General features: G+C 36.2%; 1 protein-coding gene across 1 annotated transcript in view; it reads right to left on the reverse strand.

The window, feature by feature from the left end:
• Positions 1 to 5422: 5422 nt before the first annotated feature.
• LOC107708605 (solute carrier family 22 member 23-like) overlaps positions 5423 to 20226 on the reverse strand; it is a 47786-nt gene continuing 32982 nt past the window's right edge. The window contains exons 4-10 of the mRNA XM_016512878.1: positions 17776 to 17944; positions 16489 to 16616; positions 14176 to 14278; positions 11490 to 11719; positions 10153 to 10185; positions 7874 to 7997; positions 5423 to 7097 (exon numbers count right to left, since the gene is read on the reverse strand). Of these exons, the coding sequence (XP_016368364.1) occupies positions 5846 to 7097; positions 7874 to 7997; positions 10153 to 10185; positions 11490 to 11719; positions 14176 to 14278; positions 16489 to 16616; positions 17776 to 17944 (2039 nt within the window). The 3' untranslated portion in view covers positions 5423 to 5845. The remainder of the gene's footprint in view (positions 7098 to 7873; positions 7998 to 10152; positions 10186 to 11489; positions 11720 to 14175; positions 14279 to 16488; positions 16617 to 17775; positions 17945 to 20226) is intronic.

A 20226-nucleotide genomic window follows, 5' to 3' on the forward strand; every position in this document is an offset into this window, starting at 1 on the left:
AACTCACATTATCTTTGATTGTGTAGTGCACGTCCAAGTGATTTTCATTTGTAGTGGACACAGCCTCACTTTCATTCCTGTCAGATATGAAACATGGTGCTACCTGACTAATGTCTATGTGATGTAAAACACTTCTTTCATTACTGACTCATGGATCTGACCTGTTTTAATAGACGTTCTCATGATCACCCAGTTCACTCAATGCTTCACAAACTTCTTTTTATAGAGTTTCTATATAATCTGATTCAACTGTGAGAAAACTGTCACTCTTCTCCTCTGCTTTATTTAAAGCAGTTTTTTCTACTGATATCAACATTTGACATAAGCACCAATTCTTCTGGGACAATGATTAAACAATAGTCTATATAATGATTAATCAAAAGTCTAAACATACGGCATTTGATAAAATGTTTAAAGTGAAGAAACTGAATTTTGGTAATATATATATACAGTTGGTATAGAAAATCACCCCCCTTTAAAATAATCACATTTTGTAACTTTGCAGCCTCAAATGAAGATGGACACAGTTTTTGTTTTATCCAGCTGTATTTACTCAGTGCAGCTTATAACATCCAAGTGAAAGATATAACACCAACATGCCAGAAAAAAAAAAAGAAACAGAATCACTGAGTTGGAAAAAGGATACTTTTTCCTTTTAGTATCCTTCTAAAAGGATAATTCGGAGGTTCCGAATTAGTAACCTCCATTACTAATTCGAAAACGTCACTTTAGAGCTAGTAACGAAGGAACGTCGAGTTGCTTCATTTAAAGCTTATTGTATCACTGTATTAAAAGCTCACTGTATTGAGTCGAGTATGATGAGAGAGAGATGGACAGAGCGAGTGTGATTACCTGCATCTGATACAGCATTCATTCTTCAACTCAATCTCATATTCACAATAAAACATTAGCATGAATGTCCGTATAAAAGTCTTTACTGCCGACTCACTCATAAAAACATTCTCTTGTCGTCATCTAATGGTGGAATAATGTAACTAAAATCACCATCACGAGCGCACACACCGTTTCTCAATACTAAATACTATAATTAAATACTATCATTATTTATATTAAATATTATTTATTGAATAATAATATTTAATAACGACAACAGCCATCATAAAAAGTTGCTAGGCAATTCAGTCAAAAGTACAAAGGCAGCGCTCTTATATACAGCATTAAAGTTACATAAAAAAATAACGTAATTAGATTTTGCTCTCATCCCAAACTATTTGCTCTGGAACAAATAATAGATTAATGAGACCAAAGATTGCATTAGATTTACCCAAAACAAATTATATCTCATGTTTAACCACTATAGAGACATCAGAGCCAGAAGATCTGGCCGAGGTGAGGCTGCTCTCGGCGGGTTCATGAGCGCTGAACGGCCGCTGACGCCCTGGAGCTCACATCTCCCAAAACATCGAAGCTAATTTTAAAAACATCTTTATTAACTGCATATTTGAAGTCTAAACTACTACATTCTCACCTAAAAAAACTCTTAAAACTACATTCTGTGAAACAAAAAAAAACAGTATTATTTTTTAAATTATAGTGGATACGGGCGTCCGTCCTTGACTCTCGCTGTGAGAAATAGTGCAAGCGGAGTGATACAAACGGTGAAACGGTTAGAGTTCTGTTATCACTAGAATATCGCGCTGCTGGAAAAAGCTCTCAGCCAATCAGATTCGAGGACCAGAAAGAATTGTACACACACACATATATATATTTACACATGCATCAGTAAATCAACATATATCAATAAATATATTTTATTCAATAACGTATATTACGACACATATGGCTTTATATACATGTGCATTATTTATGTTAAAAAATTTTACATTAAATCCAAAAACAATCAGGTTTTTGACATTCATCCTCTTGCCAGTACTCTTGGTTCTTACATTCTGAGGGAATACCTGTATTAAATTCCCTTTTCAAGTATATGAGATATAATCAAGGTATCACAATTTTTGAATTGCATTGGCTAGCTAATGTAAATTTTTCTAGACCACTCCAGATCACATCAGACAGGTCAGTTTACTAGCTTTATAAGAGGTCAGTTTGATGTGGTTCAAATATATGTAGTGGTTGATCTGCAAATGTGAAGTGCACCTCAGTAATTTAATGTTAAACACTGTACTGTTCACTCCTTCTCAAGACTGGCATGTCAAATGGTTCTATTTGAAAATATGGAATGTTGTTCTTATTAGGGTGACTTTTGAGTATAAGTTTGGTATAATGAGTCTTGCCCATGGAAGCGCAGTCACAATATAGCTTTCTTATGTGTATTCCTAAGTGTTAAGGCATATAACCTGTTCAATTAGAGCTGTGTAAAATGAAGGAAATAATGTTGTTTGTGATCCGATTGATCTATATAGTGTCAAAAAGCGAGTTGTTAAAGTGTGGTGGAGGAAGAGATTTGGTTCTACACAAGAGAGTTTGGCCCAAAACATACCTTCTCCAATCAACCTCATGTGTTGTTGTTTTGCGTTTTGAATTACAGTTTTGACACATTTCAGATTGCAAGTATGTGTTTCTTTCTCAGCGTTGCTGTAAGAAGCAGTATAGCAGACAGTAAACTCTTCAGGTGAGTTTTTTTTTCTTTTAGATCAACTATGGCAAATCAAAAGCTTGAAAGATCTTGCTGAGAAAGTTTTATATGTTTGAAGCTAATGTGGTTCAATGGCACAAGCACTGAAGGTAAAACTATTGCTCTCATAAATCTTGATTATTGAGAGCAACATTAGAAGAGCTCATGTTAAGCATGCACTGGCCACGCATTCACGTCACTATTTGCACACTTGTGTTAAATATTTTTCTGGCCTTATCTTTCTCCACACTTTTTGGCTTGGACATCAGTTTCATTAAACAGCTGAATCCCAGTTGGGACTGTGAAAGACCTTTGTATTGCTTCAAACAGTTTGGAAAAATCTCAACGGCAAATCATGTTAACAAAGTCACGCTGCAAATGCAAATGGAAAAGTGTGATTTTTCTTTTCAGATTGTTCTTTCGATGTAACATGCTTAAAAATGAATGACCTGTCATCACTCAGAATGTGTATATCAAATGTAACAACAGAACTACAGTAGCAGAAGTTAAAGGAGGTCACCAGATACAATAGAAGGCCATGATATATTTGCGAAGAAAATGCCCCGTCCTTGGAATAACTCAAAATACAAAATATGTTATTTAAATGAACAAATAAGCAAAAACCTTTCTACAAATTTTACGTACTTCAGGGCAATAATACTTTTTATTGAAGATAAAAAGAAACTAAATATTAGCTGGAATGATTAAGAATATTCCAAAAAAAAAAATTCTTTGAATTTGAAAATTTCCTCTAATTGTTTTAGCCAAACTTATGAATAAGCACACTCACCTGATACAGTATTTTAGGGGATATTTTTAGCAATTCAAAATTAGTATTAAATATTAGTATTTTGATTTTTAACAATTTAAAAAATCTGAAATGTTTTAAAGTCATGGCATGGGTCGCACATTATAAATATATTATTGCTGTGGGTAAAAATGTACCACAAATGAAAGATGACAATTGTAGTCATTCCTCAAATTATTATTTGTCTTCATTACTTCAACGTCACTCATTTTCATGTTCACATGCTTTTTTTTGTCACTGTGAACGATAAAGTGCCACAGACATGGTAACAAAATACCAATGGGCATACACTCATTGACATAGTAGACATAGTAACCTAAAATCTTTGTTTTTTTGCTTTTGTTTTTTTTTTGTTTTAAGCAGTCAGTACCACTGTACATCAGTACCACAGTAGCATAAATTACAAAAGTTTTCACATTCACAATACATCTGTCGCATACACTTGATTGAGTGTATTGTGGTCACTTAAGCCAAAGTATATAATCTGTATTTCTCAAAATTATTTTCCCCCTCCAGAATCTAGTTATTAACTTAAAAAAACATTAGCTTAATAAAATATACCACATGAATACCATTTTGAGAAGTCTCCGTGTAGTGTCTATTTTACATCCAGTTTGGAAATATGCATATGGTTCTTCACTTTTTCTTTTGAACACAGAAACTAGTGTTTCTTCGACACCTAATTCATAGAGGTATTTGCCTTCCACTCCAAGACTCATTGGCAAACATTCCCAGTGTTAAATATACAGTGTTGGGTTTTTGAGAAATTCCCTTTGTTACTGGACTTCACAGATGCTGTTTTCCCACCTGAATATTGCAAATGTTCTATAGACGTAATTAGTCAAATCATTGAGAGAAAATGACTCCGAATTAAACACATTTGACTAATTTGATCCTGCCTGTTGTTAATTACCATCAAAAATCAGATATGAGTAAGCCTAATTACTAGACTATATGAAATTCCAGAGTGACTCAAGTGAGAACTTGTCACTATTGGTCTTCGTTTTTGTAATAACACAAGCTTAATGATAACACATGGAAATTTGGATCTAGCTGCCCAAAAAAGCAGTTACTGGCACCACAGTAAGGGGCCGTTCACACAGAACGCGTCTTTGCATCTAAAAACGTGACACACAGCACTCAGGAATGGTTATAAAAAAAAGCACAGCGCAGAATTCCTCCTCCGCCATGTTTTCATCAAATGAAACAGTTGCCATGCCAACTTGATACCGTCAACAAAAGCTGGCACCGCTTGCCCCGCCTCCGGGCTCTTCTGATTGGTCCACTGTTTTGGAATTGACATTGATGAGCCGCGCGGTTTAAAAGTTTAAATTCCTTTAACTTGACATGGTGTTTTAAAAACACGGCGCTAGGGCTGTCAAAAAGGCTGAAAAACTAATTACTTATTACGTATATTCGAATTTAAAATGCGTAATTTCAGTTAGGGTGAAGAAAAGCTTTTAGCTTCTCTCCTGAGGCCACAAGAGGGCGCATCAAGCAAAATATAATGCACGTTTATTCAAAGTATAAGATAACATGACTATTTGCGAAAAAAATTGCATAATGTTTAAAATAATGTTTATAAACCAATTATAATTAAGTTGCTTAAACAACTATAAACAAAACAAATAAAGTCTCGAGATATGTTTATTCAAAGTTGAACTTACATTAATTTTACATGGCTTTCTAAACATGCGGCTCTCTTGTGCGAGACGCGAGTGCAACGGTGATAGATGTCCCTCTAGAAAATGTGATAAATATGCGTTCTGTGTGAATGGCTTGGTTTCAGTTTTGACGTAAACAAGATCTTCTCCGCATTGATCTTCTCTTTTCCCGCAATATTTGTAATTAACAACGCAGCAGCGCTGCATCCAGTGGCTTTAACTAGATAGGCTAACAAAAACATTAAAATGCAACGACACTTACATCATCATCGCATCTCGTGCACCACTTATAAGGCAGTCTCCTTAACGCACACCTAAAATTCAAATGCAACGTTTTTGCATTCGAATGTGGATTTTTATTTTAAATTCGACGAATATTCGAAATTCAAATTTTTTTTGACAGCCCTACATGGTGCTCATGTGCGAGATGCTGCACAAAACACGAGACACGAGCGCAACGGTCATACATGTCCGTCTAGCACGTTTACACAGAAAAACTATGGAAAATAGCACATTGGAATGGAAAACGTGTTCTGTGTGAACGACCCCTAAGAAGGCTGTTAAAGTAAGGAGAGTAAAAACCCTTTGAGCATCGACCATTGTAGTTGTTCCCTTTCAGTCAAATCCTTTTATACCTTCTCCTTGCATTGCCATTCTCGGGTCATGGCTGCTGGAAAATAAAAATACTTCTAGCAATGACTGGCATGAGCTCCCACGACAAGAATTGCTTCTTGATAATGAGGCAGCCCACCAAGTCACGTGGAGCGAATGTTTCCGTCATGAAGATGTCTCCCCATTGGCAGTATTGGTTTCTGTGATGGGCAAGTCAATGTCTGTAGGTGTACCTGAGTCAATAGGCGAGGAAACAGTCAAGTTCGTCATAAGCGGGTGGCTGGATTCTGTAACAGAGTCAGTGGTTGTGGCATGAGGTGCAGTCGAACTCACAGTAGCAAGAAGAGTAGTACCATTACTTAAGGTTGGCTCCAATACGGCTGGTGAAGGAGGGCCAGATTCTATGGAGTTAATCGCAGGTTGGGCGACTAAATGTAACAATGGAGCGCCGGGATCTATGGGTGAAGAAAAGGATTGAACTGGGATGGCATTAACTTGACTTGAGCATATTGGTAGTAAAGACAGTTCTGTTGGGGAAGAGGTGACTAGGGGAACAGGAGAGTCTATTGAGGAAGAGGGAGGAATGTCATTTAAAGGCGGAGTGGGTGATTGTCCGGTGGATGGATCAGACAAGTTGATTGTGCAGAGAGGAAAGGTTGGGACAGGACCTGTAGAGCCCACTTCAGTTAGGATGTTGATATCGTTAGCAACCGGCAAGGGGAATTCAGCTGGTGTAACTATATCTAAAAGCGAAGGAGTTTGGAGATCGGAAGAAGTAGAGGACTCGAGGGTAGGATCGGTGATCGAAGGAGTTTCCTCAGTTGAAGAAGGCAGAAGGGCTGGAGATTCTGTTTTAGGTGTCTGAATATAATTAATAGCGATTGGGGTAGAAGTGCTTGGGATAGAGGCAAGGAGAGGATCCTCTACGGATGAGGCAAAGGTTTCCGGCATGGATGCAGATTGCTTGATTTCATCTTGCTCTTGGGTAGAAGTCAATGTCTTCATACTGAATAGCTCTGCCTGGCCGGGGGCATCAATGAGCATCTGAAGATCGATGGCGGATGAGGCTGTGGAGTCCATAGTGGAAATAGCAGTGGCAGCTGCTTCGTGGAGAGGCGTATCGCCTACCCTCGCGTACTCGCGGCTCTCGGACTTGGTCAGCAAAAGGCGTTGCTCGCCCGGTTTGCGAGGTGGCAGTAACGGTTGGCGGGTGTAACTTTCACCGTCCGCTAACGTTTCTGGTAGCGGTCGATTGCGAGTCTCTGGCAGCAGCAAGATGCAAATGATGCAGATAAGAGTGCAGCAGGCGAAAATGATGTGATGCAGAAAATAGCCTTTTTGGTTATGCAGCTCCATGATGGGTGCAGTCAACATGCCAAAACCAGCACTGGCCAGGACAAGGCCTAGACCGCCACCCCTAGACAGCACACAAAGAACAAGGACAAGATATTTATCAAAACACTGGCCTTAAATATCAAAGGGTTTTTTAGCCACATTTTACCACTGAAGTTTGATCTTGCATAACTGGAATAAAAACCAACTTTGAAGTGCTAGGGTCAGTCATACCCAGATTGGGGAAATTTTCAAATTGGATGCAAATTTCATAAATATATGTCCTCATCAGTGTTGGGTGTAACGCATTACAAGTAACGCGAGTTACGTAATCAGATTACTTTTTTTCAAGTAACTAGTAAAGTAACACATTACTTTTTAATTTACAAGAAAATATCTGAGTTACTTTTTCAAAAAAGTAACGCCAGTTACTTTGTTTTCCCATGTATTGACTGACAGCTCTCCTGTCTTCATATTGGGAGAAATCGGAAGTACAGAGGCGTTGTGTGCGCTGTGTGAACATGATGTTACTGTAGTTCTAGACTAAATGTGAATGTGCATTAATTCATCCCACTCACAAAAACAGATTTAGTATTCATCAAAATGAATTAAAACAGTGAAATGCAAACTCAGAATGCTCATATTTAAAAAGTAACGCGAAAGTAACGTAACGCATTACTTTCCATAAAAAGTAACTAAGCAGCGTAATTAGTTACTTTTTTAGGGAGTAACGCAATATTGTAATGCATTACTTTTAAAAGTAACTTTCCCCAACACTGGTCCTCATTATGGCACAAACAAGAAAGATCTTTGACCTTTTTGATTTTTATCCCATAAAGTTGCCCATGTGGTTTGGCTCACCTAATCACAGTAGGGGTGACTTCAGCACAAAAAAAGATGCTTAGGTTGCTGACAGCGTGGGAGGAGAACATGCCAATGATGGAGAAAGCCTTTGAAAAGTTGGAGTTCAGCGTGCCAGAGCTGTCTGTGGGGAGTGAGAAAGACAACATGGTGAGTCATTTTATTATTTATTCCTCAAAAAGATACATCACATATGCAGCACAATTTAAAAATGATATATAACTCATGAAAAAGTGTTTTCAACACATATGCATGTTCATACTGAATAATATTGACCATTTTTTCAATGTTTTTATTTTCAATTATTCTTGTGTCCATGGCACAAGCTTATAAAAATTGGCAAACGCCCATAAAAATAAAACTCAATTGTCAGGAGGACAAATTTATCACTCATCTACTGTAGCAACCTGGATAACCCACTCTAGAGCATAGAGCTACATCAGCAGATTGATGTTTGAAGACTTTTTTGCACATTTTTGCACATACTGCTCACTTTCAAATTATAACCTGGACGCTTTCTTTTTTCCTCATTGCTGGGTCATAATCTTGTTGCAAGGTCCAAATAAAGTTCAGCTTTCAGACATTGGATTAAAAAAAATTAAAAAAATTAAATTAAATTAAATAAACAAACAATAATACTATTGTATTGTAAAATATAATGAGTATGAGTAAATATGAATATTTAATAATAAGTTGTTATTATTATTATTGATTTTTTTTAAATTAAATTACAAAAAATAAATAAAGAAATAATACTTTAAAATAAAAAAGTAGTATTTAATAATAATAATGTCTTAATTTCTTTGCTTTCAAACATCAAACTGTAGAGGTTTTTATAGCTTTTCTTTTGGTGACAACAGATTTATAAACTATTCTCATTATGAATTTGGGAAGATAGTCCATGTCATAAGGGAGTATAAATGAACACAGCGCTGTGCTTCGCTCTGCAAAAATATATCACCCTTCATATACTCACAAACATTTTTATTTGCATTTTTCGCTTGCTGAGTGTTAATTTTGGACCCTGGCTGAGACGCTAAGGGTGTTTTGCACACACTAGATGGCATCACAAGCTTGAGCAATGCTGTTAGATGTTACACTATCCATGCGTGAAATAAAACCTAATAAAATAAATAAATAAAATCCCCCCCCCTTGGATTTACACAATTCATGCGGGTCATACTTTTCAAGTCGGAAAATACGGAAATACAATGGAAAAATCACATCTCTGGATACTGTAGATCCCTGTCTGTGTAAAGACAAGAGGACATAACAGCCCCTAGACTCCGTAGAAAGGACAATCATTGCAAGCAGGGAGACAGACCACAGCTGCCCTATTGAAACATCCCGTGGGGTCAGGATAATTTAAACAACTACAGCAGATATGTGAAACAGAAGGATGAAAGAATCCTCCTAAAATGAAACGCTAAGATCAAAGGATCATAGGCATCTTTTGCCAACAAAAACCAATAAAAAATAGCTTACAGAAGGCATGTAAAACACAGAAAAAGCATCTTCAATCTGCTGTTCTTCATAACTTATTCCATACATGTATACCATAATATAAATTTGAGCTGGGATATATAAACACTGCCATGGATGTATCAGAATTACACACTCCAGACTGTAATTTATATCAAAAATGATGAAAATATTTGAAAAGTGTAAATGAAGTGCATAAGAGCGGGAATAAAGTGTTTCACGGGCATATAACTGATATTAATATAATTGGATGTGGTGTCCTTGTGTGCAAATAGCTTCTGCCTTTATTGTTTGTCACTTCATTGCTTTGCACTTGAGATTAGGGTTAGTACTAGTTGTTCAGTATTAAATTCTGAACCACAAGCCTCACGTACAAAATTAACAACTGTTTTCAAACTGGTTTCTCGAACAACCCAGTCTGCCATTGGTCAAAGGCGTATATAATCTATACCCAAACTCATTGCATTAGTTAGAGTTCATGTTGCGGTGGCAAAACACACACACACACACACACACACACACACACACACGCACACGCATACTCACTCACAAATACACACACACACTCTCTCTCACACACACACACACACGCACACGCACACTCACACTGTTTTGAGAGCACCACAGTGTTTTACACTTTTTAATGAAACCTGTAATTGTCTTATTTTTAGTTTCTTCTGCATATTAAACTAGCATAGGTGATATTTTAACATTGAAAGAATTGCACAAAAAATAGTTAACATGAAACAGAACAATAATGAAAAATTTGCATAAATAGCATAGTGTTTATACTTTACCAATATTTATAATGTCGCCGTACTTCCCCACCACTTCATTCATCATGGACGGATCACATAGAGGGAAAAAAATATATATATATATGAGAAAGTAAAGTAGTTTGCAGCTCGTGGCTAGTAATTAAATATATGCATGTGTGCTTATAAAATGTAAAGGCAGTATGCTTCAAATGATCAGGGATGAAATCCAATGAAGCCCTTTCATTAATATGCACACCAGGCAGCCAGTAATAGCGAGTGAGCTGCTTAACCCTATAGATCCTACTGTGTCATATACTGTATGATGCACAAATTTCTAAAGCCTATAAAAAATATCTAAAAATTTCTAAAGCTTACATAAAAATTTACATTATTTTGCTGGAAAACCTGTTGAACACAATCTGTTACATGCCTTCAGTGTGTCACAGCATGTCTTTTTGCTGTACGCAATCATTTTTTAAATATATATATATTGTTAGTAATATTTCAAGATAAACACTTACTGGACTGAAGCAACTTAAGTTTACTTGATCATCCAGACATCTTTTTTTTTTTTTTTTTTTTAAATCGTTCAAATGTGAGTCTCAAATATGATCATCAGGCTTTCGAGGAATGTTTATTTGTTCATCTCTCAATTATCGTGTTGCATTGCATTATATGTTTTGATCATCAATCTAAGTATTTAAATATCATCTTACAAAGACTTTATTGGAGATACAGAGTGACGACTGACGACGATATTTATTTTACTAATCATTTTATGTAAGTAGTCTGTTATACTGATATAAAGATCTCATTGATTTATGTTACAAGCATCAGAATTCCATCTTACTTTTTAGTCATGAAAATATCAGCATCTGCACCGAATCGCACATTTTTGCTGAGTTTGGGCCTCTGAATAATAGGTTTATGTTGTTTTTCCTCCTTGAGTTTGAGCTCCATATTCTCCTATATCATACTATCCTGTATGAGCCAGTCTGATGTATTGAATATGATACAAAACAAAAATTTATTTTTAGACCGTATCTAAAGGTTAAATAAACTTTTTTTTAACGGAACAATTATTTCATATGTTAGGGTTTTACAGGGTTAAGATGCATACTGCATATAATTTCTCCAAACCTTTCTGTTCCTTGTCTTTTCCATGCATATGCACACTTTTTAAAAAACCTATAAGAATGAAGCATATACAGTGTGTTTACGTGGCCACATGAGCCGCCTTCTCCAGCGGAAACTCAGATGTGTTAAAGAGCTTAATCACTTAAATGGTGTGACAGTGATTCTGTTTGATTCGGTTCAAGCCCCCACAGAGGGTCCAGTGCTACCGGTGTGGGTTTGTGATTTGTGTGTTCTCTCACAGTTTAGCAGGCCGAGCTGAAGGAGAGACGCCAGGGCTGTGATGATCATAAACATGAGGAGTCCCCCGCGCCGGCCCATCATGCCCACGGCAGGGCAAAGCGCCACGCATGATGCCACAGCAATGCCCCCCATGGAGTAGTATTTGGCATAGAAATTAGAGAACATGGGCTGGTCTTCCTTCTCCATCAGGCTGCGTGCAAAGCAGTGGTGTATGCCGTAACCCGTCAGTCTGAAAGATGGAGACAAAAAGAGGTTTTTGAATGCCAGAGTTAAAGGGATAGTTCACACTAAAATTAAAATTCTGCCTTCATTTACTCACCCTCAAGCCTTTCCAAACCCAAAATACTTCATTTTCAAAACACAAATAAAGAATTAACCCTCATAATGCATTCCAGATCTGTACACTGCTTTTTGCATTCTGAGTCAAGCATCTCCCAATCAGCCTAGAGCCCCGATCTAAACCAAAATCCTTCGCGACAAAGCTATAACTAAGAAACCCACTACAGTCACCGAACTATTGAAGAAGAAGAGTGGACCAAGATCACACCAGCGCAGTGTGAGAAACTAGAGATGCTGAAGTCATTCAAAGCAGCAGCTTCTACACTTCCTACTCATTTCTGACTGCTGTAACTCTCCAAAATTTTTTAGTTGTAATCTTCTTTCTGTATATCGTTACGTGTACTTCTTTCTGTATATCATAAAGTGTCTACAGCTACGGATTCTGCTATATTGTTTATTTCGCAGTATGCAAATATATCCACGTAGTACTACTTAAAAGTTATATACACCTGACATAATGTGATAAAGAATCATGCATGAATGTGAAAATAAAGAGTGGGACACTTTTAGATGTTAAATAGAGTTATTAAGCGCAGTATGCAGTGAAGAACTCAATGCAGTGCTCGTGGTGACCGTCGAACACGTAGCCGAAGCAGCATGCGATCGCGAATTTGGGACGTGCACAATAGAGTTATTAAGCACAATAAGCAGTGAAAAAGAACTCTGAGATACACCTGAGGAGCGAGCACAGACAGTGTCTCTCTCAGATAGCATGCGATCGCGAATTCAGTTCTCTTTCGCGTCTTATTGCGCTTGAATGGTCAAATACACACATAATTGTCAAAATTCCCGTTGCATGGAGTATTCACGTAAACACAGTATAAACACAGTATACTAAAACATAACATAAAAAGACCGGATATGTTTTAGTATATTGGATCCGTGCAGTCTGTCTTAAAGGGACAGTGGCCTAATTTACCTGCTGCTTTCTGTGTCATTAATGTTATTAAAACAATAAAAGACAAAGAGAAAATCACTCACTGCTCTTGACTGAATCACTTTTGAATCTTTAAATAAATCAGTGGTACTCAACTTAGCAAATAATGCACTTATTCTTCTTAAGATTGGTTGTATTACGGCTGCCAGAATGATTTTATGCAACTGGAAATGTCTCAGAACACCAGAATTGAAAGACTGGATTAATGGGATGATTGAAATTGCTTCATATGAGTGTGTGTTGGGGAGTCTGAAATGCAAAGAACGTGGGATCATTTCTGGCAACATATAAAAATGGGATAGATGAGCAGGACTGTGTGACAACCGTCTTAATTTCCATGTATTTCTCTGTTGTTTATTTCTCACTGATGATGACAAGTGGCTAAATATGTAACTGTTAAGGCGACTATGGAATACTGTGATGATGTACAGTGCGATATGAGCTTTTTGACTGTTGAACAATAAAAAAAAAGTTGAATTATAAAAAAAAGAATCAATTCATATTTGATTGATACAGTGAAGACTATGCAGTGTTTTAGGTATACACTTCAATTTCTGTAGTATTTCTTACTACATGTTAAAAAACCTACTGAAGACGAAAAACTCAAGTTTATTTAATTTGTATTTTTGTTCTACTGTGTTTGTAATTTGCTTCTTTATTCCTGTTTTTAACAACAAAAATAAAATTAAAAAAGCTATGTTAAGATATATATCGTGAAGTAAAATTATCATACTGTGAAATAAGATTTTGATTACATCGCCCATCCCTAACATGAACCACAACCAAAAAAAAAAAAAAAAAAAAAGATACAATAGCAAAAGTTTTTTTTTACACTAGATAATTTTACAGAAAGTATTTTTGACACTAATAGTACTCCATACATACTCGGGTACAAAATGACCCAAACACGAAACAGCTTTTTTTAGGTGATTAAAAAAAAAAGTACAAAATCTGAAAAAATAAACAATGTGTATTTTGAGGATCTGAGTATATGCAAAGTTTCTTTCCCTTATGAAAAGCTATGCATTTTTTTTCCCATTAGAAATTTTGTGTCTCTCTCGTCCGGTTAAAAACGGACCCGAATGCGTTAAGAGGGTTAATGAAACCTGAGAGGTTTCTGTGCCTCCATTGAAAGTCCAGGAAACCTAAACTTACAAGATCCTAAAAGTTATTAAAGCTGTTTATCTTAAAAAGCCTTTAATTCAATAGCTCATAAGGAATCATTTTACGATGCCTTTATGACCTTTTTGGATTTTCGAAGTTTTGGTTTTTTTAAATGAGTGCGAGTAAATGGCAGAATTTACATTTTTGGATGAACTACCCCTTTAATATCAGCAGAATGTTTTTAATAATTAATAAACATCCACATTCACGACTGTCACACAGATGCATAATATAAAGATATTTACGAGTTGACGCAGAGCACTACTAAATTCTTCCACAGGTTCCTTGTGCCAACCATCTTCACAATGCATGTCTTCTTGGGTTGCTTTGGCAGGGCTTGGTTCAGCTCTGAAATCAGTGCAGAAAACAAAGTGCTTAATCAAACATTTCAGAGAAAACATGAGGTTTATGTACGGTGACCGAGAAGTGCAAAACAAATCACAATTCTGAAAACAAAATAACAAATTACAAATGCAAATGCAAGTCTAAAAAACAAAATAACAATTCAGAAAGCATTATAACAATTTAGAAAACACAATGACAAATTCGAAAACAAAATAAGTCAGAAAACACAACGACAAATCAGACAAACCGGAAGAGGTAGATATAGTTTGAGACAGCGCCATTGGTTTGGGATTACTCACCGCTGACTGGACGAGACATCTGTCAATCAACGTATCACTGGAGCTGATGTTTCACAGCCACTTTTAACTAAGTGTAAATAGACACCCCGTATTTTTTATTCCATAGTAAGGGCAATTCATACAATACATTTAAACTGAGCTACTTTAATACCATCTCCGAACTTTCTACCACGAGTCTGCTGTTCTTCGGCTGGTTCTTCCTGTATACGTGTCGTGGTAGAAAGTTCGGAGATGGTATTAAAGTAGCTCAGTTTAAATGTATTGTATGAATTGCCCTTACTATGGAATAAAAAATACGGAGTGTATATTTACATTTAGTTAAAAGTGGCTGTGAAACATCAGCTCCAGTGGCGCAGATGGATAAGCGCAGATGGATAAGTGCGTGTCGTCGGCTTTTTGACGCGATCAACCTGGGTTCGATCCCACCTTTTGCCGAACTTTTTTCTCTCCCTTTTCAAATCTCGTATCACATCGTAAAGGCTGTTTTGCACTTCTCGGCCACCGTATTTATGGGATAACAAATGGGATTACATTGCCTTCAATCATTTTGACAAGAAGTCTGTTTTCTTCACATTCAAATGCCACATTCTTGAAGAGAAAGAATTTTGTATATAAATTGCAGCTGTGCATAATACATCATATCATGAACAACGATCACCAATGCATGATGAATGTCATCAACTGATTCTTATGGTTTGAACGATCACAAATGCATCAGTGTGCTCTAATGTCTTCAAGTAGACATGAAAAGGAAGTTTACTATGACCGACTTTACTACCATATTGTGTCGAACAAGAAAAAATTGTTGCTTATAGGGCTTTGAAAAGTAAGCACTGCATAATGTAATGTATGCAGATAAGAATAAAACCGGCTTAGATGCAGCACAGTCTGACAAACACCAGCAGATCGAAGTAATATCACAGCAAGATCAAGTAAGGACGTTTTGATCAAAGATAATGAGGTCATATTATTTAAAATATGCATGAATTTAATTGCATACAAATAGGACCACTAAAATGCATTAAGTTAATTTTGATTTTACGCTGCCTTTAGCTGCTGTTGGTTGTCACTGCATGTCACAAATTTTTACATGAAGTTAAGTGATGCACTTATTTAACAAAAAAAAAAAAAAAGTGTTTTAAAGTGTTAAACGTTGGGACAATTAATGCATTCAATGGTTGCAGCTTTCACGTGCTGGATGACAAAAACAAGGTGTAGTTACTAGGTTTCGCCTTTGTAGGGCACTTTGCTCCTGAAATGTTTACACTGCCAGCAGCCAGAGCCACGAACACAACTAACTGTTGACTTTAGATTGTGCACGCCTCCGTCTGACGGTGACTCAGGTCTAGTAAATGGAGGATACAGGATAGATGTCTGGTTAGCAAAACCGGTTTTGTGTTCCACAGAAGAAAGCCATACCAGTGTTGAACAACATGAGGAAGAATATAAATAATGGTGAATTAGTTAGACATTTAAATGCATTATGAAAAATAGGGAACAGGCCTACATGTGAACTGAGTCATCGCAAAATTATTTAGTAAATTAAATATGAGCTGAAGGACGCCGCACTTTGTTGGCCATAGAATCTGAAGTGGTATAGGTTTGTATTTTGAAGACGTCAAAAACTAGTTTGCATTGCAGTATCTAAATCTAGAAAGAATCCTACATTGATTGATTGATTGATTTTTATGGGAGGATGGTTGCGATTGTTTTCTCTGGACTGATAAATCATGTTTTTAGCCATTTTCAGATTTTGTTCTGATATTTTGCAGCATGCATTTTTCCAATTTAGAACTCATCTTAAACAGATGGTTATTATATTAAAGCTATAAGCTGTTGGGATCACTAGTTCTAAACTTTTCACATTATAAACCTTATAAAAGTCCAGCGTTTGTTTTCTCTTTGGTTGTGTACCTGTCATGAGCTCCTCTGCGTCCTCCTCTAGATTGATGTTGTTCTTTTTCGCGACGCGCTCCATGATCCATTTGGAGCGACTGTACTGCTGCGTCGCAAGCAGCCAGCGCAGAGACTCCGGAAAAATCCTGATGAATGAAAACAGATATACTTTGCCACATCTATTTTGGGCTAAACACTTAAAACAGAGCATTATCATTGAAAGTTAGCTGCTGAATAAAGAACTAAAAACACTGAAACAAAGCAACTGTTACAAAATTGATCACAAAGAACAAAGTAAACATTCATTGATAGGCACATGCAGTAGTTTTTTCATGTCTCATATGGTGACAAAATCCTTCTACTATCACAATATCCCAATTCATTTTGTTATGTAAATGAAAATGTTCTAAACATAAGGAAATTGTTATATACAAATGTCGCATACAGTATACTGTACATTTAAATCATGTACACTGACATTGTTCATTCATTGATTTTTTAAAGGCCATGTCAACAGCAAGGCTATCTTCACGGCAAAAACAAAGTGAAACAACAAGTTGCAAAGAACTATATTAAAAAATGTAAGACATAAAATACATAAACACCATCTAGTAAAAACAACTCGATCATTATTAGATGTGAAAGAACTAAAAAACCTTCTTATACTATGATTATTTCATATAGCATACTGTCACGGCATTCATCTTATTCCATCTACCACTTATTAGTTATATAAAAGTTCATTTGTATACTGACATGAGAAAATAATGAGAAGTCTCCAGCCATATTAGAGGTTTTATAAAGCGCTTTTATTTTACACAAAGTGGGTCACCAGTTGAATTACTTGCATTGTTACGGTAACCTGATTTTGGACAATTTTTCTCATAGAATATATTAATCATGCTTGATGCATTTTTACAATGGCATCAGTACCTGAAAACGTTTGCTTTTGTGTGAAAAAAACAGTAAATGTATGATTATTTGAAGTATTTTCTTTTTGGAAATTTTAAATTTTACGTTTATCTGAGATGCAAAGCCCATTTTTAGCAGTCGTTACGCCAAACTACTATAAAAACATATTTGGTATGTGCTTATTTGGTTCGTAAGCAACTTTCTTCATTATCCGCACAGTTGAAAATGATTATGCCGCTTAATAAAGAAGAGTGGAAACAGTAGTGCAATGCCTTTTTCAGCAGCTGAAGTCTGTTACTGTAAACTCACCGTGACTGTAAACGGGTCAAATTTTGGTTTTAGGAACAGCCAAACACAAACTTATTTTTGAACAGCCATGGCACGGTTGCTTACCAGATATAGGACAGCATGAGTAAGAGAGGGCAGATTACGACTACTTGCAGAATCTGCCAGTCGCGACAGAGGACTGCCAGTCCCGGCATGAGCAGCTGCCCCGCCAACACCATGAAGTTTGCCACCATGGTCATGGAGAAACGCCATCCCGGCAGACACAGCTCTATCCCTGCAGACAAGAACACACATCCGACATTAGAGTCAGTTAATAGAGAGGTCTTAATAACTGCAACATTTTTAAAGAGAAGGGGTGTTGGGAATTTGCTTTTGAGCTTTTGTAAAATGTAAAAATGCAATAGTGATATAATAAAAGACGAATGTTCAGAAAGTTCTGTAAATATTTGCATTTATCAAATGTTATTATTGTTAGCAATTATCACCATTATTCTTCTCCAAATAGTATAGTTCATTACTTAAAATTGCAGGCTGTTTGCGGTTGCAAAGCAATGCAGCAACTTACTATGTTACTGTAGAATTAAACTCTGTGTGTGTGTGTGTGTGTGTGTGTGTGTGTTTAATGGCTTAAAGGGATAGTTCACACAAAATTGAAAACTGTCATCATTTACTTGTTCTAAACCTGTATGAGTTTCTTTCTTCTGTTGAACAGTTGATGGTAGCCATTGACTTTCATTGTATGGGGGGAAATAAAATACATTGGAAGTCAATGGCAGCCAGCAACTGTTGGTTACTGATATTGTTCAAAATATCTTCTTTTGGGTTTAGAAGAACAAAGAAAGGTATGCAACAAGTAAATGATGACAGAATTTTCCTTTTTGGGTCAACTCTGCCTTTAAGGCACATTGCAAATGCCATATTTCACCATAACATGACATTATTTAAGCTTTTAAAGAACGTCTGAGCCATATTTTTATTTTAGAAAAGCATATAAAACATTTGCAAATAAAGCAAATAGTACATGGATGGAAACATAAAGCCATATTGATTTTTCTGTAAAAGGCCCAAAACTGCTGGTATAATGTCGTACAGACACTGTATCAGAGATTTTTCTTCACTTATGGGACTTTAAAATGACTACGTAATCAATGCATGTCATCTGTCTGCAGTCAAAGGGACAGTTCACCCAAAAATGAAAATCCTGTCATCATTTACTCACCCTCAAGTTGTTCCAAACCTCTATGAGTTTCTTTTTTCTGCTGAACACAAAAGATGATATCTTGAAGAATATGGGTTGTCTTCCCCATTGACTTCCATAGTATGGAAAAACATATTATGGAAGTCAATGGGGACCATCAACTTTTTTCCTTTTTCGTAATATCTTCTATTGTGTTCAACAGAAGAAATAAACTCATACAGGTCTGAAACAACTTGAGGGCGAGTAAATGATGACAGGATTTCATTTTTGGGTGAACTATCCCTTTAATTGAATGACTCATTAGTATTCATAATGCAGAAGCGCATGGCAGACAGCACAGGTGGTCTTCAATGACAGACCAGCACTGCAATATCAAACGATGGCAAAACCACAGAAACTACAGCAGGGTCTGACGTGTGAACGGTTTGGGAGAGAGCTTTTCGAGGTGACAGGACTCCCGGCGGGAACACAGTGACTGCACGATCCTTCACAAAAGCCTAGAATTTCAATGAGCAGCACTTCTGAATCCTGCTCTGTGTTGAAAGACGGAGCTCAGGCGGAAATCACACAGGCTCTGTTTCTCAGCTAGATGATGAAGAGCAGGGGCTGTCCATCCAAAATCTGTTTTGTAAACATGGTCACTTCACTTGGGAAATAGAACTTTTTCAAATCTCAAGTCAAGAATTAAGATAGCATGTTCCTGTTTTAAAGCCCCAGCAGGAATATAAATGTAAACATTCACACTTGAACATTAAACATAAACAGACTCTTGAGTCTCGCTTAAAAATGTCAGAATGTAACTGCATTGGATACAAAATATCTAACCAGTTGTTATATATTTTAAAGAAAGTTAAAAGAAAAGTTAAAGCACAGACAAATTTTTTTTCAAACCAAACATTTCACAAAATGTTTTTTTCTTTAAAGTTTGAAAAACAAAAGATAAATGTTGTGAGATATAACAACAGTATAACTATTCATTATTTTAGAAATATGAGCTTGAATCACAGAAACGTGAAAAACTGTTGCACTGAATGTCACAAAAAAAGCATTTTAGATTAACTTGCTTAAAATATCCGAAACATGAAAAATTTGAATAGATTCAAAAGAGGAAAAGTGATGTATTTATATCATATGACTTCACAAGCTCCACAACAGTGCTGTTTTAGTATCACTGAAATACTATTACAGATCGTTTTAATATTTTTAACTGTTTTTTTGTTTCTATATTTTCTTTTTCATTTGAATTCTTTTTGTTATTTGCATGTTTTTGTCACTTTTAGTAGTTTCTCATGTCTTCTAAATTTTTTTAATTCATTTTAGTTTTAGTTATTTTAGCACATCAAGTTAAACAAAATTTA

This window comes from Sinocyclocheilus rhinocerous, unplaced genomic scaffold, assembly GCF_001515625.1.
Source record: "Sinocyclocheilus rhinocerous isolate Xijiao unplaced genomic scaffold, SAMN03320098_v1.1 scaffold25, whole genome shotgun sequence".
Taxonomy (NCBI): Eukaryota; Metazoa; Chordata; class Actinopteri; order Cypriniformes; family Cyprinidae; genus Sinocyclocheilus; species Sinocyclocheilus rhinocerous.